Consider the following 26,027-nt stretch of genomic DNA (forward strand, 5'->3'; position numbering starts at 1 on the left):
GCATGGTGGCCCACGCCTTTAATTCCAGCACATAGGGGACAGAGGCCACAGATCTCTGTGAGTTTAAGGCCAGCCTGGTCTATAGAGCAAATTCCAGGACAGCCAGTGCAACACAGAGAAACCCTGTCTTGAGGGTGGGAGGTGGGGGCTGATTCAAATTTTGATTCTGTTTTAGAGAGCTAGGTGCTCCTGTGATCTGCATGGCCTTTTCCTTCCCATAGGCTGTCCTCTGGCCTGTCCCAGAGCCCTGCCCATGTGTTTCATTGTTGGGATGTTGGCAGTGTCATTTTTCCTGTTCTGCTTATCCCTAGTCCCATTTCTCTTTCCCTCTGAAGCGTGCACCAGAACACCATTCCTGTACCTTCAGTAGTTGCCAAACTCAGGTTCCCCCACGGGTCCAAGTGAGGCCCAAGCTCTAGACTCCTGGTAGAAACCTGTGAGCTCCCGAACATCTGCACTCCTAGTCCTGACCAGTCGGGGTCAGCTGTTAGCAGCCTAGTTCCAGCTGCATCTGTCACCATGGCAAACCACTCCCCACTGGAACAAGGAGGATTACTGCAGTTGTGGGTTTCCTGGCTCACTCTCCCTGTATAGCATAGAATTCTGATTCTTTAACACACACCTCAACACCTCCACTTTGTTCACCACCTGTTTACTTTGCTGAGTGACGCTGGAGCTAAAGGTTTCTAGATAGGACCAGATTCCAGCTCAGTCCCGTCTGAGCTGGTTCATGAGGGACAAATGTCTTCCCCTCTGCCTCAGTTTCCTACTCTGTTAAATGGAGCCGATCTTGTTATCCATTTCAGGTGCTGTAATGCATGAAGTATTGGGGGCAGTCAGGAACTGTATCAGGAAGCGTGCAGAGGAGGTCAGTCAGGAAGTGTGCAGAGGAGGGACAGTCAGGAAGCAGGCAGTGAAGGGTGCTGTTTTATGGTCTAGAACAGTCTCTAGGTCTCAGCAGGGTACCACAAGGGAGAACACCTGTCTTGGACACTGGGACAGGGCCCAACTTCAGTTTTGTGTATCCTCTGAATCTTCCTTAAAGATGTTTAAGGATTAAAAATAACTGGAAATTGAGCTGGGTATGGTGGTGCACACGTTTAATCCCAGCACTCAGGAGGCAGAAACAGGTGGTTCTCTGGGAGTTTAAGGCCAGCCTGGTCTACAGAGTGAGTTCCATGACATCCATGGCTATACAGAGAAATCCTATCTCAAAAAGCAAACTGTTAACTGGAAATTTATACTTGGGCTTTGCACACTGGGCTAGCAAAACTTCCCCAGTAGAACCGGGGGTGTGAGTCAGAGGTAGAGCCCCTGCCTAGAATCCCCCAGTGAGGGGTGTGGGTGTGTCTCAGCGTTAGAGGGTTACCACAGCCTGTGTGAGGCCCTGAGCTCCTCCTCAGCATACAGAAAGTTCACGAGAGTTCATAACCATTTGACCTGCCTGGAGCTGTGCAGCGCTCTGTGAAGTGTAGAATCAGGAAATGATTGCTTTTTCTTTCCTTTCGGGGTGGATGGCGCTCAGGGCCTCACATGAGCTGGGTAGTGCAGCAGACTGTCCTGGGCCGTGCTGTGGGCCTGGGTATTGGTCCCAGCAGCTGCAGTGCCGATCCTAACCAGTTCTGCACTCTTCCACTTTGATCCTCTCCTTAGAGAGAACCAGGGCTCCGGGGTCCCCATGTCTGGTCCCAACCTGTCCACCACCAGGCCAATCCAGCAGGACCTGGGCCGCCAGGACTTGCCACTGGCCGAGGACCTTGACAACATGAAGAATAACAAGTTGGCCACCGGGGAGACTGTCAGTCCCCACGACAGCCTGGGCCACAGTGGCCTTCCCCCAAGCCCCACCAAGATCGGGAACAGCACCAACCCTGGTCCCACCTTGGCCACCAACCCCCAGAACGCTGCCAGCCGCAGGATGCCCAACAACCCGGGCAACCCGTCCAACCCTGGCCCCCCCAAGACCCCCGAGAACAGCCTTATCGTCACCAACCCCAGCAGCACTCAGCCCAACTCAGCGAAGACTGCCAGGAAACCCGAGCACATGGCGGTGGAGATCCCCCCAGCCTGCCCGCCCCTCAACCACACTGTGGTCCAAGGTGAGGAGTTGCAGGGTTGCTGGGCCGTTTTCTCCACAGTTCCTGCTCACAGTCTTGGGAGGAAGAAACACTAGACCCTGTGTGCAGCCCTCAGTGGACTTGGCCTGTGGCCATGCTCCACACCCCACCTTCCCTCCACAGAGCCCACACTACCACAGGGGAGAAAGGAATCCCCAAGTGGAAACTGGGGGCCTGGGGACAGCGCAGCTGGAAGCATCATCATTGTAAATGGTCTAGTGGCACAGTGAGCAAGGAAGGAGCTGGGGGAGTGGCCCGGTTGGTAGAGTGCTTGCCTAGACACTCCAGCACCACAGACAGCCTACAGTAATGGTGGGTGGGGGTAGGAAGTTCACAAGTTCAAGGCCACCCTTAACTATGCAGTGGCCTTAAGGCCAGCCAGGACCCCATGTCTGTTAACAAGGATAATGTCTGTTTATCCCAGTGTCTATGTCTCTCGGAACCGCTGTCGCTGCAGCACACACTTAGGAGCCTTTGCATGCTCTTCTCTCTCCTGGTGACCAGATGGCTCACGCACCAGTGTGGCCCATTTGGATCGGCCTCACTCCTCTGTCACCTGGGGCTCCGGCCCCTAAAGACAACTGCGTACATTCCTGTGAGGAGTGAGTCAGTTTTGGGCTTGGGGTTGCTGTGTTTTGAGGTAGCATCTCACTGTGTAGCCCAAGCCTAAGCTAGAAGTGACCCTCCTGTCTCTCTTTCCCTGTGGTGGCAGAATTACAGGTGTGTGCCACCACAGCTGACTTCCCTGTGGTGTGTCTTGATAATAAACTAATTTTACTAGTTTTCGGATGAAGAAACAGACCCCCGGGGAGGTTCAGCTTGTCCACAAACAACCACACAGGGCTGTGGAGCCTGCAGTCAGAACTGGGTGTTCTCACAGGGTCTGAGTTCTCTACTCTGTGGGCAGCTGCCCCATGCAGGTCCTAGTCACATCAGAAAATCTAAGGGAACGGAGGCACCATTGCTCTGTAGAGTGGGAGCTGATATTCTAGGGCCAGTTCACCGGCAGCTGTGTGACCTTGGACTAACCACTTTACTTCCCTGTGCCCAGATTCCCTTCTCTTGTCAGGTGGCGGGCACAGGCACCAAGCCCACAGGGTCGGGTGACACCTGGTGCACAGGAAGCTCTTTCCCCAGTGTCCTATGCTTAGCATTGGCTCCAGGAATGACCAGGAGTCCAGAGCTTTGTGGGTAAGGAGGAACCCATGTTTATCCTTGTTCCAACAGTAAACAAAAATGCTAACCCAGACCCACTGCCAAAGAAGGAGGAAGAGAAGAAGGAGGAAGAGGAGGCAGACCCCGGGGAGGACGGCCCAAAACCCATGCCGCCCTACAGCTCCATGTTCATCCTCTCCACCACCAACCCGTGAGTATGGGAGCAGAGGCCTGGCCAGGCTCCCCGGGTGGGCGGGGAAGCAGTGGAAGATTATTCTCTTCAGCACCATCTTGAGTCTTGAGGCCCTCAGTAGTCCCTCTTGCTTACCTCATAGGAGATAAAAACTTGTCATAACATACTATCCTGGAAAAGACCCCTTCCTGCCGTGAGATGGAAACCACTGCCGTAATACCGACCTGTGCCCTGCTGGGACAGGTGTCCTTTAGGAATTGCTGCCTTGTGCTGTCCACGACCTGCACGACCTGTGTGGCAGTCGTGCCTCTGAATTCTGTGAATAACCATTGCGCCACACAGATGTGGACTCTGGACCCTTGCATGTCAGCTTTTTTCTAAAGTTCAGTTTTCTCCTTTACTAAACAAATGTCTAAGTGGCACTTACTGTCAAGTATTGTTCAAGTGCTTTATAAATTTACAGAACAGCCTCTTAGCATTGGTGCAGTGAAAGCGGGTGAGGCTTGAGCCAGAACAGGCTGCTTCTAACAGCACAGGTTTTCTTGTTTGGGTGGTCCTGGGGGTGGATTAGGCTTTGTGCGTGCTAGGCAAGCACTCCGCCAGCTAAGCCGCAGCTCAAGTTTTCTGCTCGTGGTGGAAGTGATGGGATTTGTTTTGAGTTTTGTTTTTAATTTTATTTATCATTGGGGTGTGTGTGTGTGTGTGTGTGTGTGTGTATGTGTGTGTGTGTGTGTGTTTGCCATGGCTCCTGTGTGGAGGCCAGGAGACCCTGGAGTCATTGTTCTCCTTCCATCTCCATGTGGGTCCCAGGGATTGGACACTGGGCACAGGTTAGCAGGGAGAGCACCTTTACAGCTCACTGGCCCTTGTCTTTTGTTTTGTTTTGCACATGTATTGTTAATGTTGTATTTGTGTGTGTGTGTGTGTGTGTGTGTGTGTGTCTTGTTTTTAGTGTGTGCGATTTGCTGATGTGTGTATTTTGTCCTGTGTGTGTGTGTGTTGAGTGTGTGTAATTTGTTTTCAGACCAGATCTGACTCTGTGACCACACTGGCCCTGAACTCATAACATAGTTCAGATGTCCTGAACTCTTAGTGATTCCTCAGCCACATCCTCCCTGGCTCATATTACTGACAGGAGACACTACTCTCAGTTTCTTTTTTTAGACACTAGAATATTTCACACATGGAAAACCTAGCCTTGAAACGGCTCCGTGGATAGATAGGCTGCGAAGCCTGCCAACCTGAGTTCAGTTCCCAGGACCCACAGAATCAACTCTCACAAATTGTCCTTTGCTCTGTACAGGCAAGCCTTGGCACTGCTACCATCCCCACACAGATAAATAATAAATAAATAAATAAATAAATAAATAAATAAAAGTGAAGTCTTTCTATGTCCTGCAGAATCATTAGTAGTAGTGATTCCACTAGCTTCAGAACCAAGTAGTTCAGTTGTTTGGAGGGTAGGAACCCTGCCACAGGCAACATGACTGTCTCAGGTAGCTGAGGGTTTCCAGCTGCACTGAACTATGGGACCCACCCAGCGCCCCGTGGAGAGTCCTTGACAGATGGTCTGGGTGGGGCAATGGAATTGGACCTGTTGGTGAGCTGAGGGGAAGGGCCCAAGAGCCTGCAATCTGAGTGGCTCCCTGCTCCGCCCACAGCCTTCGCCGGCTGTGCCATTACATCCTGAACCTACGCTACTTCGAGATGTGCATCCTCATGGTCATTGCCATGAGCAGCATAGCGCTGGCCGCCGAGGATCCTGTGCAGCCCAACGCGCCCCGCAACAACGTGAGTCCCGGTCATAAGCACCCTCTGCTGGTCATGTTCAGTAATTATCAGCCCTTGAACCTGTAGCTCCTGCCTCCCCACCACACACCACCCAAGGTGTTCTATGTGGTTCCTGGAGCTAGAAGCAGGGACAGAGGCCATTTTTGCTAATCCAGACAGAAACAACTAGAGCCCAACTCTGGGCAGGATGGTGGAGAGAGCTAGGGGAGGGTCCATCATCCCAGACTGAGTGGTGCCCTCAAAGTGAAAGAGAGCCAGATGGCCAGGTGGCCCCAGCATTTAGAAGATACTCCTGGAAACAGGAAAGCCCTGAGTGTGGACACTGGCCCGTCTACCCCATCACCTCAAGGACAGTCACCCCACGGTGGAATGGACTCTTCCAAGGCCCTCTCAGTCCACTGGCTGCTTGGAGTACTTGAAACAGGCACTCTTGGTGACCAGCCCTCAGCAGGGTAAATCGGTAGGATTTGCCGCCATCTGCTGGACACTTTGGTTCACAACCTGCCTGGGAGTGGCTCCTGGGTGGAAGCTGTGCTTCTGGGGAATTTTCAGTGTTCCCACACCCCAGTGGGCAACTGGTAGACTTACTAGGAGTTGAGCAAGCCTGTGATTGGGTTCCTTGGCCTTTTTTTGTCCGTGCAGGTGCTGCGGTATTTTGACTATGTTTTCACAGGCGTGTTTACCTTTGAGATGGTGATCAAGGTAAGAACAGTACTGGGGACATCCACAGACCCTTTGAGAAGAAAAAAGCTCAATCCAAGAATAGATGTGCTGAGTGTGTGTGAGGGGAATTCACCAGACAGAGTGGTGGAGAGAGGGAGGGAGGAGTGGGGAGGGCAGGGAAGGACTTTAGTGTACACATCAAAGGAAGTGAGAGCTGTGGAGAGCTCTGGGACTCTGCATGAGCGCTCTCAAGCACCCTCAGATGACAGATGAGGGGATTGTCAGGGACCAAGTAGGCCATGACGAGGGCAGGAACCACAGATCACAGCAGAAGTAAGAGGTAGACAGAGTCTTGGGAGGCTCCAAATACAGTGTACAAGGCTTCCTGCATGATCTCCTGCGGGGTTCAGGCAGAGCACACTCTGATGCTTGTTCTTGAGGGCTTCAGAGTCAGGTCAGGCTCCCTTTCCTCAGAAGGACCACCTGTCATCCCAGGAGGGTGTTATCCTACTGAAGGGTTGGGGGCTCTGAACAAACTCTTCTCTCCCTCTAGATGATCGACCTGGGCCTTGTCTTGCATCAGGGGGCCTACTTCCGTGACCTCTGGAACATTCTAGACTTCATAGTGGTCAGTGGGGCCCTGGTGGCCTTTGCCTTCACGTAAGTCTCCATGCAAGGCTCCCCACCCCAAGTCTGAGTCCCACTGTCAGATGTGGGTCGTATTCCGGAGTTCTGATATGGGAATGAGAGCTGTGGGCCAATGGTGGTGGGGGGTGGGCAGGGTATACCCAGTGGCGCTGCAACTGGCTTTGTGCATGCCATCACCATTAAGGAAGGAAGGAAGGAAGGGACCAGAGCCACCTTCCACTCCTCCCACAGCAAGGAGGTGGCCTCTTGCTGTGCTGCTTCTGGTATTCCTGCCTCTGGGGACATCTCATCTCCCTACCCACAACCCCCCTACATGTTGTCTCTTTGGGGTGCCCCTGAAAAGACAATCAGAAAGCAAGTGTGCATGAGATCCCATCCCACCTGTTCCCCAAGGCTCCTCACCATACACCTGGTGGCCAACTTCTATGTGTCTCTGTCCTCCCAAAGCTCCTAGGATGCCCTTCCCTCAGCAAGGTTATATACTATTGCACCACTCCACAATGGCACCCTGGTGATAGGTGGCAGTTTCAAATATGGCTCCTAATTTCTGAGTGACCATTTTAAAATAGCAACCATTTTAAGATGAACCCAAGTTCTGAGTTACCGTTCCAAGCTAGCACCCACTTTGTGGTGGTGCTAGAGAACAGGACAGCCATTCTAAGATGACTGTAAATTCTTACCGTCTTCCCAAGGTGACGTTCTAGGGTTTAGGGGCCATTGCAAGTTGGTACCCAGGCCTGGTGATGGTGGTGCACTCCAAGATGGTACCCAGGTTCTAGATAGCCATTCCAAAATGACCCCTTAGGTCTGGGCAGCCATTCCAAAATGGAGTCCAGGTTGTTGAAAACCATTTCAAGATGGCAGCTGAGTTCTAGGAAGCCATCTCAAACATGCTCAAGGGGTCAAAAGCAATTCCCACATGTTACCTGAAATCTCGCCATCATTCCAAGATGGTGCGTAAGTGCAGAATGGTCATCTCAGTGTCCCCAGAGGTCTATGCATCCACTTGATATGGTATCTAGTGTCTCAGTGGCCGTTCTCAATGGTGTCTCTGCCATCCAAGTTTCTAGATAGCCATTCCAGGTGGTGTCCAGCCTGAGATGGAGCTCAGGTTAGGTCTAATTGGAGAGGGAGCCTGAGATCCTGGCAGCAGGCCTATCAGGGAGAGACCTAACTTGCTTCTCATCCAGAAATCCATCTTGGAAACCAAAACTGTGCTTATCACATAGGTCAGTCCCAGAAGGAATGGTCTTACAAGGTCTCTGACCCCCCAACCCCCGGCACAGAGACCTGAGGGTTTCTTTGGGCTGTCTGACTGGCTGCCTCTCATTAGGCATGGCCTCTCAGCCTGCTCCCTCCCCTGGCACTAAGTGTCGATTTCATGACAGAGGGCCCCAACTGTTACCCATTTCCAGGTGAAGGGCTACAGTAGGACCTCCCAGGCTGCCCCCTGGAGCACAGCAATCTGTGGTTGTGGTGGACATGAATCAGCATTTCCATACCCAGCAGGCCTAACTCGGCCTGACTCCCAGCTCTCTTTCCTTTTATCCACTCTTCTGATTCTCTCCCTGTCCTCCCTGTATTCTCTTCTCTTCCCTTATTTTCTTTTTTTCTGGTCCTGAGGATGGAGCCAGAGGGTGGAACCAGGGGCCTTTGTGCTGAGCCCTGAGCCATGCTCCCAGCTATAGAATCAGACTTCTATGTTCCCATGAATTCGGTGCAAACATAGTGCTGTGCTGTGTTCCTATAATTCCTCCGTAAGAGAAGGTCAGACCAGGGACAACCATGTGCCTGTGCAGGCTGGCAGTTCTAACAGAAACAGGCATTGAAAGCATGGGCCACGGATTCTCTTGGAATTTTGGAAGAACTTGGAATTGTGGATCTTACTATGAGGCAGGAGAGGAGACACCTTGATCCCTACCATTCCCCTACTCACTACCAAGAATCCACTTGGCCCTGCCACTTCACACTGAAGACAGGACTACAGCTCCATGCAAGCTGGCCAGCACCTTGTTTAGGTCACTCCTGCATACCCAACAGCAAAAGCAATTGCCAGTTGCTGCTTGCTTCCCAAAAGATGTTTCAGAACCTCCTTGTCCCCCAGTCCCCAGCAGCAGGCTCTGCTCCCTTGTACCTGAGGTGTTTCAACTTGTGAGTCTTTGTTTGGTGTCTCCTTGTTGTCATGGTGGAGCAGCAGCTTGCTGTTTTCCTTTCCTTTCCTTTGTCTATCCCATGAGCCTGTCTGCTCATAGACAAGGTGGAAAACCACAATAGGAGTAAGCAGTACCTCTGTCTGGGTGTGGTGGCAAATGTGAGGTCGAAGCAGGAGGATTGCTGATCTAAAGCCAGCCTGGGCCATGAAGCACAGATGTCTCAGTGAAGAAGAAAAAGTTCCCTAAGTCTGGCAGACTCTCGGTGCCTCAGTTTCCCCATGCAGCAGGTTGTAATGGCTTGAATGAGAGGAAGCGCCTTGTGTGTCACCTGTGACGCTGGCACACCAGAGTAGTGATCCCCATTCCACACGAGAAACTGAGGCTGAGGCGAGGGGTGTGGAGAATGGAATCTAGGCCAGCAACCTGTCCCACTGGGTCCTTCCTTCCCTGGAAAGTCTGAGAGGCCGAGGAGCAGGAATGAGAAGGAGGGAGGCTGCTCCCTTCTTGGATAAGGGGGATTGAGGCAAGGACTCTAATTGTCTGCCTGTGCTCTCCCAGGGATGTGCTGATCCCCCCTCCTCTCCTCACCCAGATCTGTGTGTGTGGTCAGTGTTGCATAGGTGTGGGTGTGCATACATGTGCTCTCCGTCCACTAACCATGTCCATCTTCCATGCTCCATCACTAACGAGCCATCCCACAAGCTCTCACCATGAGGGACGTCACGCTCAGTGCCGATGCTTTGGAGCAGCTAGCTGACATCTCACAGCAGCTGCTAGCTAGATCATGATCCCACCCTCACTGCCAAGAGTCCATCTGGCACCACCGCCCCTCCTCCAGAGCAGGTCTTCAGCTGCTGGCAGACTCTGGCATAGCTGCCAGAGTGTAGCTTGATCCAGCTCCTACTGCACCCTCAAAGCCACACTCCCAACAACTAAAGAAGAGGCCCTCCAGCAACACCCTCAATAGCCCTGTCCCCGAGGGGATCTCCTGCAGCACCTTAAAACAGCCCTGTCCCCAAGGAAGGCAGATTCAAGCTCAAGATGCAGGCATGTGGGTTTGACTCTCAGTCTGCTTAGCTTTCTCATCTGGAAAATGGGCACAGTGGTGCCATCCTTCTGCAGGTAAATGCAGGGACACAAGACTCAGCAACACATACACAATAGGGGAAGGCCACGGGGCTGGAGCTCAGGGAGTGTTGGCCCGGTGTGCCAGTGCCATTGGAAGCATTGCTAACGACAGTGGGGAAGGGCTGTAGACTCACAGGCAGGGCTGACCCCTAAGCTGGACCTGAGGGAAGGCTCAGTAGAGATATTTGTAGACATTAAGCCATTCAGGGTTGAAAAAAGAAAATTGTTGGGTATAACATGATGCCTAGAATCTCAGCTCCTCAGGAGACTGAGGCAGGAGGACCACAATGTCAAGGACTGCCAATAAATTTAGCAAGACCCTATCTCAAAATGAAAAGTAAAGAGAAGTCTCAAGGAGTGGCTCAGAGGTAGAATCCCCCAGTGAGGGGCTGGGGGCAGCTCATCAGTAGAACTCTGACCTAGCATGTGTGAGGCCCTTGATTCCATCAGCAGCAACTCTCCTTCCAGAAAGTTCCACCCACCAGAGTGACACACGTCTACATCCCAGCTACTTAGAAGTTGGAGACAGGAAGATCAGTCGTTCAGGCCAGCCTGGGCTACATCTTGACGAGTCAGTGTAAGTCAAGGTGGAGGCTACTGATACTGAAGCATCATGAAGACAAGGCCATTTTCCAGATGAAGCTTGTTGGCAGTCAAAGCGCCATTCAAGCCTCTGTTCCCTCCCCATGAAACTCACCTACAGCAAGCTGAGTCCCCGTGCCAGGACCGCTGTAGGAAGCGACCCTGCTCTTGGCAGTGACTGAGTGGCGTGTTCACCCAGGGTAGTAGGCAGCCCCAGGGCTGCCTTACTCCTTGGAAATTTGCCTTTGTGAGCTGCTGTCAGGGCCATGTCCTGCCCAGTGCAGAGACTGAAGGAGGGGCTGGTCCCCTGGTCCCTGGGATCCCAGAGCCCAGTGCCCATGTCTGTGCGTGTCCTGTGTTCTCTCTGAGGCCACTCACGATTTGTCTCTCCTTCCGACGCCACCTCACCAGGAGCAGTACACGGTAAAGTGCCTCTCTCTCTCTCTCTTTCTCTCTCTCCTATTCTGTCTTGTCTACCGTGCCCCGTTCGCAGCCATGTTGGTTCTGGCCTTCTTTTTCTGTGGCCTTTGTTCTTGCTGGTGTCCTGTTGCTTACCATGACCAGAGCCTGCTCCCCAGGGGGCAGAGGAGTCATAAGGACTCACAGCCTCACCTGCCACTGTGACCCACTAGCTCTTACCCAGAACAGAAGGGGCAAGACATGTTCTTCCTCACATGTGATGTCAGCAGGGCCAAACAGCGGGGGAGAAGAGTCACCAGAGCAGCTGAGGTGTGGGAAGTGGGCTTTCCAGAGAGGAGGTGGCCATAACACTGAGGAGCCTCTACCTAGCACATCTTTCTAGCCCACTGTGGTAGGGCACACCTAACCCTTAGGGACTGAGGCAGGAGAATCTTAGAGGTTCAGGTTTGCCTGACTTACATAATGTGTCCCTGCCTCAAAAACAGTAAGATATATATAGAAGTCAGTGTTCTTTAATACGTAACAAGCAGTTAGAAATAAACACTGATCAGTGGACAAAAATATATATGAGGAAATATCAGGACTGGGTGGTGGTGGCGCACGCTTAATCCCAGCACTCAGGAGGCAGAGGCAGGTGGATCTCTTGAGTTGGAGGCCTGCCTGATCTGCATAGTTCTAGACCAGCCAGGGATGCATAGACAGATTCTTTCTCAAAACACAAAAAAGACACCTTAGTTAAGGGTTTGTCATGCAAACATGAGGACCCGGGTTCAGTCTCTAGAACCCATGGAAAGCCTGACATGGTGGCATGCATATATAAATGCAGAATGGGGTGGAGAGGCAGATCCCTGGGGATCCCTTGCTGGCCAGGACGAGATTCTGCTTCAAAAGATAAGTGGTGACACCTGGAGAACGTCACCTGAAGTTGACTTGCCTCCACCTGCATACATACACAGACACATGAACACATCTACACAGACACATGCACATATCTACACAGACACATGCATCTACACAGACACATGCATCTACACAGACACATGCATCTACACAGACACATGCATCTACACAGACACATGCATCTACACAGACACATGCATCTACACAGACACATGCACACATCTACACAGACACATGCATCTACACAGACACATGCACACATCTGCACAGACACATGCATCTACACAGACACATGCATCTACACAGACACATGCATCTACACAGACACATGCATCTACACATGCACACATCTACACAGACACATGCACGCATCTACACATGCACACATCTGCAGAGACACACATCTACACAGACACACATCTACACAGACACACATCTACACAGACACATGCACGCATCAACACAGACACACATCTACACAGACACATGCACGCATCTGCACAGACACATGCATCTACACAGACACATGCACACATCTGCACAGACACACATCTACACAGACACATGCACGCATCTACACAGACACCCATCTACACAGACACATGCATCTACACAGACACATGCACGCATCTACACAGACACACATCTACACAGACACATGCATCTACACAGACATATGCATGCATCTACACAGACACATGCATCTACACAGACACATGCATCTGCACAGACACATGCACGCATCTACACAGACACCCATCTACACAGACACATGCATCTACACATGCACACATCTACACAGACACATGCACGCATCTACACAGACACATGCATCTACACATGCACGCATCTACACAGACACATGCACACATCTGCACATGCACACATCTGCACAGACACATGCACACATCTACACATGCACACATCTGCACAGACACATGCATCTACACAGACACATGCACACATCTGCACAGACACATGCATCTACACAGACACATGCACACATCTACACAGACACATATGCACACACACCAAGGCAAGAAACACATTGACCGAGAGGGCTGCACAGCAGCGCACACACACACACACACACACACAGCTATAACCAGCTTTCCTCACCATACCAGGAAATGGTGCTGGTGCTAGGCAGCTCTGCCCACGACTTGGGCAGTAACCAGTATGAACATGTTTGCTCTGGGACTTCAGCCTTGGTCCACTCCAGTGTCCTGAGACCTCACACCAATTGTGAGTCAGTAGCTGGGACAACAGCCAAGATTAAAGAGAAAACACAGAAGAATTCATCACAAGTTGGGCCTCTGAGGGTTTCCTATTAAACACAGCCCTTGTCTAAGCCTGACATAGATCTCTCCAGAAATAGCACCAGAGGCTGACTGGAGCCCAGAGCTGTCGAGGGAGGCATCAGGAAAGGGAGGTGAGCATTGCTGGGTGGTCAGTGTGCAAAGCCAGATGGCGCACACCCATAATCCCAGCACTCAGGAGCATGACATCACGGGATCTTAAGGCAACATGGGCTACATGGTGAAACTTTGTCTCAAGGAAATGAAAAAAAAAGAGCTGGTGAGATGTCTAAACTAGTAGACACTTGCCACCAAGCCTGACAACCTGAGTTCTACGGGATCTATGTGGTAAAGGGGAGAACCAACTCCTGAATGTTGTCCACACATGCTGTGATACGCATTTGCCCGCAAGATAAATAAATCTAATTTAAAAGGTTTTTTGACTGCCGGGTACTGGTGGTACACACCTTTAATCCCAGCAGTCAGGAGACAGAGATAGGTGGATGTCTGAGCTCAAGGTTAGCCTGGTCTACAGAGTAAGCTCCAGGACAGCCAGAGCTACACAGAGAAACCCTGTCTCGGAAAACAAACAAAAAAGTTTTTGGCTGGGCATGATGATGTGCACCTTTTAACCCAGCCTTCATGAGGGAAAACAAAAACAGGAAGATCTCTGAATTCAAAGACAACCTGGCCTATGTTGTGTGATTGAGGACTCCACATTAAGGCCTTCTCTCCTAAAGCAGAAAAAGGAAAAAAATTATAGAAATCCAGGGGTTGTGGCCAGAGGTTGGGCCATGCAGCAGTCAATGAGTTGATCTAGATTGCAAAGGGCATTGGCATATCAAACCAAAAGTCTGCCTTGCTCTTTAAGAACTCTGATTTGGGAAGGACCCTCAGTAGGATGAAATGGTGACCAGTATGTATGAGAAAACAGGAAGTAGATGTGTGGAGCGCTAGGGTCTGCCGTAAAAGGTGGCCCCAGTGAGCAGTGGTCACTTGGGATAGCACCCTCTGGGGCTTGGGGTGAAGACAGCAGACAAATGTGACGCTAGGATGTGTGTTTGGGCCCTGAGTAAGGGTGGGGGTCCGTTAACCTCAAGCTCTTGGTAGCCCCATGACATATCATTCTCTTACGAAACCAAGTTGTGGGTAGCTAAGAGCCCCCTGTGTCTTTGGGGCCTGCATGGCTAAACTCAGCAGGCCACACTTTTTACCACTGGCAGAGAAAGGCGGGGACCTTAGCAGACTGAGGCAGCAGTCATCGCTGAGGTCATGTTGGCATTTGAAAGGACCAACCCCTGGTCACTGTGTCCTTCAACTTGAGGAAGGTGCACCACCCCGACTCCGTCAGAAGGAGGGTAGATCTCTGGCAGTCACCAGCCTCAGAGGCCAAAAGGCAAAGAGCAGTGGAAGAGTTGGTGCGGAAGGCTGTACGTGGTGCACGCTTTAGCCCCAGAACTTGGGAGGCAGGTGAAGGAGGAGCTCTGTAGTTCCTGGCAAGCCACAGCTCCATAGTGAGACACTGTCTCAAGAAACCTAAACGGAAAAAGTTAGTGCAGGGCGGGGTCTTCAGAAAACCGTGAGATCAGGATCTCCTCAAAGCTGTCTGGTTTCCAGGCCAAAACTAGAGCTTCCTTCGGAAAGGGATGGGATGTGCCAGACTCAGCCCAGACCTGGGTGCAGGCACGAGAGACCACATGGGGTTGTGGGCCCCTCCCCAGCCTGACTTCCACTCCGTCTCTTCCCTTCCCCAACCCTGACATCCCCCAACAGTGGCAATAGCAAAGGGAAAGACATCAACACCATTAAGTCTCTACGAGTCCTCCGGGTGCTACGACCTCTAAAGACCATCAAGCGGCTGCCAAAGCTAAAGGTGAGACAGGTCGGGAGAGAGGGCCCTCAGACTGGCCGCGCGCAGACGGAAGGGTTGCACATTGCTTCAGAATGGTCTGAGAAACAGACCATGGTGGGAAGACAATCCCAAGTTCAAGGTCAGCCTGAATCCACAGGGGATTCCTGTTTCAAAACACGGTTAAAGGAAATGCTAGCTGCCCGTGGCCTTTGTATATGGGTGTGCTTACTAGGCTTGTCCAGCAGATGGCAGCAAAGGGGTTGGCTGGCAGAATCCGCCCTAGGTCGGGATTTCTTTTGGTGGGTCACTGCAGAGACAGGGCAGACCCTAGTGAAAAGGCACTAGTTCCAGGGCAACAGAACTACTTAAATAGTCGGGACATGGGGATATTTCTCAGTTGGCAGAGTGCTTGCCTAGTGTACAAGAAGCACTGGGTTCCATACCCAGGGACTCAAACTGTGGAGGCAGGAAGATTAGAAAGTCAAGGTCATTCTTTTAAGACCCTGAGCTACAGGAGACCCTGCCCAAAAATGGTTGTGCGGTGCCTGGAACAGGACACCTCTGCACAGCCACCATACTGCTGTTAGGGACGGGGTGAGGAGAGGTCCATGCCCACATGGAATCTACTTTTCCCCAATATTTCAAGCCAGCTGCTAGAACCCGCAGGTGCCTCCGAACCAGAGGGAGCAGCAGCCGTGCTTCCAGCCTCACGCCTCTTCCGTGTTTGCCTCTTCCTCTGGCGCAGGCCGTGTTTGACTGCGTGGTGAACTCACTCAAGAACGTGTTCAACATCCTGATCGTGTACATGCTCTTCATGTTCATCTTCGCCGTGGTGGCTGTGCAGCTCTTCAAGGGCAAGTTCTTCCACTGCACGGACGAGTCCAAGGAGTTCGAGCGAGACTGTCGGTGGGTGGGCCACGGCCTCCGGGACCCCATGGCAGGGGAGGGTGAAGTACAGGGTCAGCGGTCCAGACACTGATACAGAGGGATGACTCTGGGTCCGCTTGGATCTGGGGTAGGATTTTTAAAGCCAGGTACGGTGGTACACACCTAGGTCCTCAGCACTCAGAAGGCTGAGTTGTGAGACCAGCCTGAGTTACAGAGTGAGCACTTGTCTCAAAAACTAGTGTATGAGCTTGGTGTGCACAAGGCAAGGCGCAGGCCCACTCCCTGGCGTAAAAAGTAATAACAAGGAAGAAGTGTGCGGCGTGAGGCACAGACCTTGGGAGCTGAGATGGGAGGTTGAAGAGGTCCAGGCAAGCCTAGGCTACACAGAGACCCTATCTCATAAAAGAAACAGTTTGAGAATTTAGGCCCACAAACTGGGTTAAGCCATTCTCTTAGTCTCCCAGTGACTTGGTGAAGTGGGGCTCCATAGTCCCTCGTTCGGGAGTGTCTGAGCAGCCCTGTTCAGATATTTCCAGGCAAAGTGGCACAGGCCTGTCATTCCACTGCTTGGGACACTGAGGCAGGAAGAGCCAGAATTCCAGCCAGCCTGGGCTGCATTGTGAGATCCTGCATACAAAAAGGCTCCTAGACTCTTGGGTGGTGTCTGAAGCTCACTCCTTCCTGCTCTGAAAGAAGCAGCCATTGCCTCTTGTGTGAGAACCCTGAAATAGGGCGTCCCTGTGTTTGCCTCCCCGCCCAGTCTGTGTCCCCACACCCACATTCCAGCCAGGGTCTCAGCTCCCACAAGGACAGGGCTGTGCACCTCCAGGCAGCACAAATGGCCTTAGGGAGGTGGTGGCGTCCTGCTGACTAACCAGCTCTCTGACAGAGGCAAGTACCTCCTGTACGAGAAGAACGAGGTGAAGGCCCGAGACCGAGAGTGGAAGAAGTACGAGTTCCACTACGACAACGTGCTCTGGGCCCTGCTCACGCTCTTCACCGTGTCCACGGGCGAGGGCTGGCCGCAGTGAGTGGCCCGCATGGAAGGGCGAGGGCTGGGGACCCCGGGAGCAGGGGAGCGGAGTGGAGGAGGAGGGAGGACAGGGGTGTCAGAGCCTGGTTCTGTGCCCAAGGTCATTACCAAGATGGCGCTCTTCTAGTTAGGGGCTGTCCACGGGGCTGAGTGTGGCTCTGATGGTGAACTCCGGCCTAGCTGCTGGGAAACCCAGGTTACTCCCCCAGCAGCACAAATGTGAACACAAACTTAAAAACAACAGCCTTACTGGGCATGGTGGCTGTGACTTTAACCCCAGCATCCGGGACAGTGGCAGAAGCAGGGATCTCTCTGAGCCTGATGCCATGACCACCCAGGGCTGCACAGTGAGACTCAGAACAGAGACTCAAGACTCAGCAGCTCTGCTATTCATCCAGAGGGCAGGAACTGGGCTCCCAGCTCTCACACCAGACTTCACCACCTGCACTTCTAGGGACCTGCTACCTCCGAGCTCTGAGGGCACTGCACTTGTGTGCATGTACTCACACATACACACAGTTCTAAATAAAATCTTTTAAACAATAAAAATTAAGAAGAAAGAGCGAGCCCCGGGGCTGGGGCAATGAGTCTGTTGGTAAAATGCCTGAGTTTGAATTTCAGCAGCTGCATAGCAGCCAGGCATGCAGACACATACTTCAGTCCCCAGTACTAGTCCCAGGAGCTCCGTGGCTGTCCAGCTTGGCTAAACCAGCAAGCTCCAGGGTCAGCAAGAGACTCTGTCTCCCAGAATAAGGCAGGGTCAGCAAGGTAGCTCAGCAGACAAAGGGACATGCATGGTGCAAGGAAGGAACTGACTCCCAAAAGTTATCCTCCTGGGGCTGGAGAGATGGCTCAGAGGGTAAGAGCACTGACTGTTCTTCCAGAGGTCCTGAGTTCAGTTCCCAGCAACCACATGGTGGCTCACAACCATCTGTAATGAGATCTGGTGCCCTCTTCTGGCCAGCAAGCATACATACAGACAGAACACTGTATACATAATAAGTAAATATTTTTTAAAAAATGTTATCCTCCCTAACATGGCAGGCATGTGCACACAAATAAATACATTTAAATGTTGGGACCCAGTGCACAAGAATGCTTGCAGTTCTCCTAGAAGACCTGACAGTCCCCAGAACCCAGGGCTGGCAGCTCACATCGCCTGTGACTCCAGCTCCAGGAGACTCAGCATCCTCCTCTAGCCTCTGGGTACCTGCATCATGTGCCTCATAGGCACGCACACACACACACAAAGATAAATTTAAGAAGAAAGTCATAGCCACACAGAAATGATTTGTCCAAACAAGGTACCCATGTTCATCACGGTGAACATATATGTTATCACATCTGCTATACACAGGCACTGTTTAGACACCAATTTTTTTCCTTTGGTTAGAGATTATTTATAGAGCAAGACAGCCATGAACACTGCATTCACCAAACACAGAACTTTGTGTCTGTGTGTATGTGGTGCTGGGAATGGAATCAAGGGCACTAGAACCATGAACCAATGGAACACATTCAAGGCACCGAACTCCACCAAGAGAGTTTTTAAGCCGTACATCCTGTGCGTCTTTACGATGCTGCTTTTTCCACACTTCCACACGTGCTGCTGCTGAACCTCCTTCACACCCACCACCACCTGTGTTTAAATGCCCACGTTGGCCAATGCCTGTGTCCAAGATGCCCTGCCTCATCCGTTACCACAAATCTGGCTTTAGATACCAACCAAGGGGTCCTTAGAAGAGTCACCAAACTGCTGAATGTCAGTTTCCCTGTGTGCAAAGTGGAGCCAGGGCTGCTGGGAAAGTGTGTGAAATGCTCGGCGTTCTTTGGCACATAATCAACCCAGTGCTTCTCAGAAGGCACTGACTGGGCTTATCTCTTTTCCATCTCTTGTCTCCCCTGCCCTCCTGTGTCCCTGCCCTTCCCATCCCCTCTGCTGCTCTCCTGTCTCCTCCCACATTTCACAGGGTCCTCAAGCACTCAGTGGATGCCACTTTTGAGAACCAGGGCCCCAGCCCCGGGTATCGCATGGAGATGTCCATCTTCTACGTGGTGTACTTTGTAGTGTTTCCCTTCTTCTTTGTCAACATCTTTGTGGCCTTGATCATCATCACCTTTCAGGAGCAGGGAGACAAGATGATGGAGGAGTACAGCCTGGAAAAAAATGAGGTACCACTGCCTAGTTGTGTTCCCTGTTTAAAAACTGGTACTCTGCCTTGTTCTCTCTCTCTCTCTCTCTCTCTCTCTCTCTCTCTCTCTCTCCCACATACACATACACACACACACACGTACACACATACAGCAAGAAACTTGAATGAAAAAGGAAGAGCATCACTGGAGGAGACGGGCTTATTATAGATAAAAGGGAAAGTATAGCCAGAGGCAGAGACATCTGGGACAGTCCAGAGGGTACGTGATCCTGAGCCTGGCCATGTGAGGAGAGGGGGGAGGAAAGACAGGAGAGAATTGCCTCGCCAAGAGGGGCAGCCTGGGCCAAGAGACTGAGCAAAAGGGTATAGAGTAGACCAAAAGGCCTGGTAACCAAACTGGCTGGATTATATAAGGAAGAGCAGCTGGGGGAAAGGTAGTCTAGCCCATGGGCTGGGAAATTTGGGGTAAGGGTAAGGATATGCCAGCCTTACCCTGTGAAAGGTAGGGACTGAAGGATGCTGGGGAAAGCTAGCAGCCATGTCCACTTTGTGAAAATAGGCAACTCAGTTAGCCTTTTGTCCCAGGTTTGAGACCTGACATCCCAGTCTGTTTGTTGATAATCAGTGATAAGGGGGATGCAGTCTTTTCTGTGACTCCTTCCTGTTGACATTGGGGTGTCATTGTTAGGTACCCAAGAAAGTTGGGATGTTGGCCAAGGCCGAGAAGAACAGGCTGTTTCAATGACTATCCAGGCTCTTCAAGACTATCTGTTGTTAGAGAAGTATAGGTCTTATTGGAGCAATCTGTAAGGCTGGACCACCTGGGATGTCTTAGGCAGGGTTTCTATTGCTATGAAGAGACACTGTGACCACAGCAACTCTATTTAATTGAGGTGGCCTCCTTACAGTTCAGAGTTTTAGTCCATTATTATCATGGCAGGAAGCATGGTGTCATGCAGGTAGACATGGCGCTGGCTACATCTTAATCAGAAGACGACAGAAAATGGCCTGTGACACTCAGAGTAGTTTGAAAATAGGAGAACTCAAAGCCCACCCCCCACAGTGACACACTTCCTCCAATAAGGTCACACATACTCCAACAAAGCCACACCTCTTTAGTGAGTTTCCTTTCTGAATCTGGTAACAAGGAAAACTGTAACTATGAAGTTTTCAACTCCCTCTGAGACCCAAGAAGGAAATATTACCTGAGTAAGCAAGAAATGTAAGCAAGGAACTTCCAAAATAATGTGAAAAATGACAGAAACAGCTGGCTGCCTGAGCAATCACCCAAAGGTCCTCTGCAGTGTTGGGCATCCATCTTTGGCCTACAGGCCTCGCATATTTGAAAGACTGTTCTGTGAAGCAGGATATTCCAAAGGACTGTCCTAACTTGTCTTGGCAAAGTTCGACAGTCACTCTCTTTTGTGTCCTCTTTGTCCGATTTGGACAGTGCACGGTCAGCAACTGAGTCAAAGGCACTTTCTTGCCCAGTGGCTAACTTTTACCACAAAGTAAGTAAACTCCATATGGAGTTTCTTCAATGTCCATCCTTTTCTCTGAAGCAGATTGGTGCTGCCAGGACCAGAAATGCCTCATTGTCATAAAAAAAAAGAAAAGAAACAAACCTATGTTATTAATTTAAATGCCATATTCTATAAATCTCTGAAGTGTTTGAAGACAACCTATCTATCTAAAATATATTTGTTTGACCTTGAAAAAAATACCTTATATGACTACAAGTTCAATTGTGATAGGTGACTAATTACTAACTTGCATTTCCTTATTATCCTAAATAGTTGGTAATAATAACTTTCAAGGAGTAGAAATTTCCATTACATTGTCCAATAAGCTGTATAGATACAATACCTTGAGCAAGATTAGAAATGTATATACAGAATGTTTTAACAAAAATAACCTTAAATTTGTATCAATATACAAAAATCCATACCAGTGTAAAATATTTAAACTGATGGTTGCTTTTTTTGGCTTAAAAGTAGATTCAATAATCTACCTTTTTATCCTATTTCTGTATCTCCTTTTTCTTTTCAGAGTAGACTCAATAATCTACCCTTATTCCTATCATATCTATATCCCCCTTCTTTTCAAAATGAGAACCCTGAATCTAAACTCCTTTGTTCCTCTTTTTTCCTGACCATTACCAATAACAATTTGTGACCAATTCCCCTAAACAATGACAAATATCCATAACCCACTGAACAACCAAAAACCACCCACCCCACCTCTTGGGAAAGTGGGCTTCATGTCTTAAAATACTTCCTGCTGTCTGGGGCAAGTCCTGGGAGAGGTCGCTATATCATTTGTTGTTCACTCTCTGCATACTGGGAATGTCCCAAGTCCTGCTAGAATAGTCTGTTAGACTGGATCATCTCAGCTAGCCACCTCGAAACTGTTTGTAGTCCAAAGCCAATCTTTAGGTGGTGTTTTTCAGCTTAGTAATGTTATCATAGTTCTAGTGGAATCGTCATGGGTTCCCTTCCTCCTTTTGGAGACTTCAGAGGTTACTGTTAAGTGGTCATGGTTCCCTGCAGAAAAACATTTTAAATGTCATATGCAGTGGATCTCAAAGAGGTTAAAAGATCAATATTTGTTTTGTATATCCATAATATAAAAACTTAATTCCTAGTTACCTAGGAATTAAACCTCAAACCAAGATCATGTACAGAAAGCTAGAGGGAGTCTTTTTCTAGAATTAGTACTCTATATGACCATTAATATCATGACAAAAAAACGTTTAAATGCATACAGATATATTAATTTTATAAATTTTGAGATAATACTCATTCATGTCTTATGGAAAAGTTCCAAAGAGTCAAAATAAAACCAAAGGATTATGAGATTAGTGGCAATAGAGTAATCCCTAATTTTGGTTTTTCTTCTGTTCATATCAGGTGGCTCTTCTGACGTGAGACAAAGATTTTGGATTTTACTTTAACAAGCATGCTTGGGTTTAGAAAAGGAGAGAGCCACAGTCCAACTCCACAGCCAGCTTTAGTCTTTAACTGGACTGGGATACAACAGTCCATTTCCATTACATGTCTGTAGAGAACAGCAGAAACAAACATTTGGGAAGATTTATGAAATTTCATCCTCGGGCTGGAAAGATGGCTCAGCAGTTAAGGGCATTGCCTGTTCTTCCAAAGGTCCTGAGTTCAATTCCCAGCAACCACATGGTGGCTCACAACCATCTGTAATGAGGTCTGGTGCCCTCTTCTGCTCTGTGAAATGTGATATACCAAGAGGCCAATTTACTCTTTTTCTTGGTACGCTTTTTTCTGAATGATTTTCCTTTTTCTTCAGACGTCTCATCTGTCCAGTGGTTGTTTATTCTCCTGAAGAGACAAAAGGACAACCCTTCCCCAACCCTGGCTTTGGGAAGGTTCCCTTTTGGGAAGTTATATCTGATCAAATGAGAAGCATTTCTTAGTCGTATAAGATAGTTTAGATTGAATGGTCACACTGATTGATGAACTATCATCTCTTCTAATTAAGAGATCTCTTTTGTTCAAATTGAACATTTATCAGTTTTCTTCTCCTGTGGAAACAAAAGCAAATCCCTCTCCAATGTAACACAAATCTTGGTTTCCATTCTGAGTTCAGTACATCTTTAAAGTATACAGGCTGATTTAATTTCATAGATTTTTCTACTATCCACTGTCTCTCCGAAGCTGTTGTTTCTTTCTCATTAGCATTTAGAAAATTCAAAGTTAAAGCATTATACAATCTTTATTTCTGGGGGTCTTTATTACCTTTTTATGTTTATTTAACATATCCTTTAGAGTTCAATTTGATCTTCTATAACTGCTTGCCTATAGGAATATGGTATACCTGTAATAAGCTTTATATTGTAATAAGCAAAAAACTGTTTCATTTGCCAGAGACATATGCTGGAGCATTGTCAGTCTTAATTTGTACAGGCATACCTGTTGTAAGGAGACCGCTTGTTCATTTTCCAGCTGCCCAGACTCCCAAAATAATCACACAGAAATCATATTATTTAAATGGTTTGGCCCATTAGCTCTAGCTTCTTATTTGCTAACTCTTACATCTTAGTTTAACCCATCTCCATTAATCTGTGCATCACCACAAGGTCATGGCCTACCAGCAAAGTTTCAGCACGTCTGTCTCTGGCAGTGGGCAGTGACTCCATGATTATCTCTGATTCTGCCTCCTTTCTCCCAGCATTCAGTTTAGTTTTCCCTGCCTAGCTCTATTCTATTCTACCCTGTCACGGGCTCAAGACAGTTTCTTTATTAACCAATGGTATTTACAGCATACAGAGGGGAATCCCACATCACCTCCCAATAAATCAATAAAACTGATAATGTTTATAATTGACATCACATAAATCTCACCTAAATTATTTATCCTCTCATGTAAATTGTTTCATTTTCAGACCGTCCAGCATATTATCATACAGGGACCTAATTCCCTCCCGCCATTGGAATAGTGTTTCCCATTTTTTCTCTTTTAACTAATTCCTCCCTTTAAGAATTCTCAGTCGTCTCACCAAACCTGCTGACAATGAGGTGCACCATGTCTGGGGGAGAGCACAGGTGGTCACAGTCTGGTGAGGGCAGCTACAGCTGTTAGCGTGTAGTCGTGAGCTGAGAGTGGCAGCCCGAGGAGAGGGTTCTAGGGAAGCAAGAGGGAGCGAGCCGTCTGGAAAATGCACACAGGATTGTGCAGAAGAAGCACATATGGCAGGACCTGCCTGCAGGCAGGGCCAGTTGTTCTAGGTCAGGGAAGTTCTGTGGCCTTTGGAGCCCAGGTGCTTCTGGAGTTTGGGTGGCAGCTGGAGACTGTTGTAGAGAAGCTGTAACAGGAAAATCCCAAGCTTGCTCAGAGGCTTGTGGGGAAAAGAAATAAAAATCTAGCCAGCGGGGGCAGTGACCCCAGTGGGAGCCTCCATGTGCAGCTCCCACTGGCTGCAAAGCCCCGGGCACACAGACTTAATGTTAGGCACCAATTGCTGCATGAGTTCTAGTTGGTCTTAATAATTAAAACCCAGAGTTAGATACTGGGGCAAATGCTGAAAGATCAGAGAGACAAAGGAGCGAGCCACAGCCAGTTCTTACCTTGCTAACTCCTCAGCCAAAAAAGGGACCGAGTGCCTGTCTCCTCCCACCTTATATTCCTCTCTCCGCCCAGCCATATCACTTCCTGTCTATCTATACAGACTTTCAGACCTCTGTGGTTAACTAATGAGTACCTCAGCCCTCTGATCTTCAGGCAAGCTTTATTTGCTAGAGCTCAAACAAAATATCACCACACTAGACAAATGTTACTGTAACCTTGAGTAGACCTTAGGAATTTATAAACCTTACCAAATATAGCTTATTTATCAAACATATATTGTTACTTATCTAAATTTTCTAGAAGCCTGGGGTTGAACAGTTAGCAAAGCCATAAGTAGTAGTTAGGTGTAAATCTCTAAATCAGATTTTGTTAATCTGAGTAGACCTTTATAACCTTAAAGTTTTATCATCATAATCCATACCAAAATATTTTAGGCCTGTTGTGTTTCCTGAGTCTAAAAAGAAATATAATAATAAGCAGTAGGACTGAGGAATTTTATAGGTGCTGCCTTGCTTGGTTTATACCACATGGCGTCTTAAGACAGTGAGGTAAAGTTCATGGCACATACCCTTTAAGTTCAGTAAGACGACTGCCAGCCATGGGGCTGTTACTTAAAATGCCATCTTTTGTAGATCATTTTTAAACATGAGTTGAATTTAAGTTACGTATACCGTGAATAGATCTATTTTCTAAATAAGACTTGAATTTAAATAAGAGTCAAATATAGCATGTTGTATTAATGAGCGGCGGGGCTGCATCCCGCCCGCACGGCTAGCTTTACACCCGAAATAATTACACGGAAACTGTATTCTTTTAAACACTGCCTGGCCCATTAGTTCCAGCCTCTTATTGGCTAGCTCTTACATATTATCTAACCCATTTTTAATAATCTGTGTAGCCCACTAGGTGGCTTACCAGGGAAGATCTTAACCTGCGTCTGTCTGGAGTGGGAGAATCATGGCAACTCACTGACTCAGCTTCTTTCTCCCAGCATTCTGTTCTGTTTACTCCACCCCACCTAAGGGTTGGCCTATCAAATGGGCCTAGGCAGTTTCTTTATTAATTAACCAATGAAAGCAACAGATTAGAAAGAAATCACTCCCACATCAATAGCAAATTAAGACTCAACCTTTTTTACAAGTTTTTTGTTTTGTTTTGTTTTTCAAGACAGAATTGCTCTGTGTAGCTTTGGAGCCTGTCCTGGAACTGACTCTATCACCCACCTGCCTCTGCCTCCCGAGTGCTGGGGTTAGAGATGTGTGCCTCCACTGTCTGATGATTCAGTACAAGTTTTAAACTGACTTCTTTGTTACAAATTTTACAGAACTTTTTAACCATACCCAATGAACTTAGAACTCAACTCCTGAGGTAGTTTACAGCGTGGTCTTCAGAGATGTTTTCAGAGCACAGCGTGGAGGTGTATTAGAGATAAAAGATTTTTAGGAGTGGGGAGTAGAGCCTTAGAGGTAAGGGACTCGGAAGTGTAGAGCAGAGAGAGTTTACACACGAGATTGAGGGACCATCTGTTTGTTCTGTGGCAGGAGTTACAAGTTGTGAGAATTTGAGAATCAAATTTTTGGCCATTGATCTATAGCAAAAGCTGTAGTAATAAAATCTGAGTCTGTGGAGGAAGAGAGAGGGGATTTCTGTAAGCTCCAGTGGGTGTGGGCTTAGAGAAGTTGTGGGAGGAGTTCCGCCTGAGCAGGGGGCATCCTGGAAGGGCCTAAGGAAGAGACAAAGCAGGCAGCTCTGAGTGGGAAAAGGAACCTTTAGCAGGGAGCTGAGAGCAGAAGCTCTGGGATTATAGGCAGGATCTGAGAGATGAGAGAACAGGTCACACAGGCTTGGACTGGCTTAAGGAAGCTGCAGGAAGGAGCTGAGAGGGAACAGGGTTGCAAAGCATTATAGACCAAAAAAAGTGTAGAGAAGTGGTGGAGGAAAGGGAGGGGTCCCAGG

General features: G+C 49.0%; 1 protein-coding gene across 1 annotated transcript in view; it reads left to right on the forward strand.

Annotated features, from left to right (window-relative positions):
- Positions 1-26,027, forward strand: part of Cacna1a (calcium voltage-gated channel subunit alpha1 A) — a gene marked incomplete at its 3' end in the record, with an annotated part of 258,667 nt that overhangs the window by 199,536 nt on the left and 33,104 nt on the right. The window contains exons 21-30 of the mRNA XM_041663340.1: positions 1,654-2,099; positions 3,345-3,483; positions 5,127-5,256; positions 5,899-5,958; positions 6,473-6,579; positions 10,842-10,853; positions 14,822-14,921; positions 15,646-15,806; positions 16,678-16,815; positions 18,792-18,993. Coding sequence (XP_041519274.1) covers positions 1,654-2,099; positions 3,345-3,483; positions 5,127-5,256; positions 5,899-5,958; positions 6,473-6,579; positions 10,842-10,853; positions 14,822-14,921; positions 15,646-15,806; positions 16,678-16,815; positions 18,792-18,993 — 1,495 coding nt within the window. The remainder of the gene's footprint in view (positions 1-1,653; positions 2,100-3,344; positions 3,484-5,126; positions 5,257-5,898; positions 5,959-6,472; positions 6,580-10,841; positions 10,854-14,821; positions 14,922-15,645; positions 15,807-16,677; positions 16,816-18,791; positions 18,994-26,027) is intronic.

The sequence above is a fragment of the Microtus oregoni genome, unplaced genomic scaffold, assembly GCF_018167655.1.
Source record: "Microtus oregoni isolate MIOR12 unplaced genomic scaffold, Mior012 000014F_ref0000157, whole genome shotgun sequence".
Lineage (NCBI taxonomy): Eukaryota > Metazoa > Chordata > Mammalia > Rodentia > Cricetidae > Microtus > Microtus oregoni.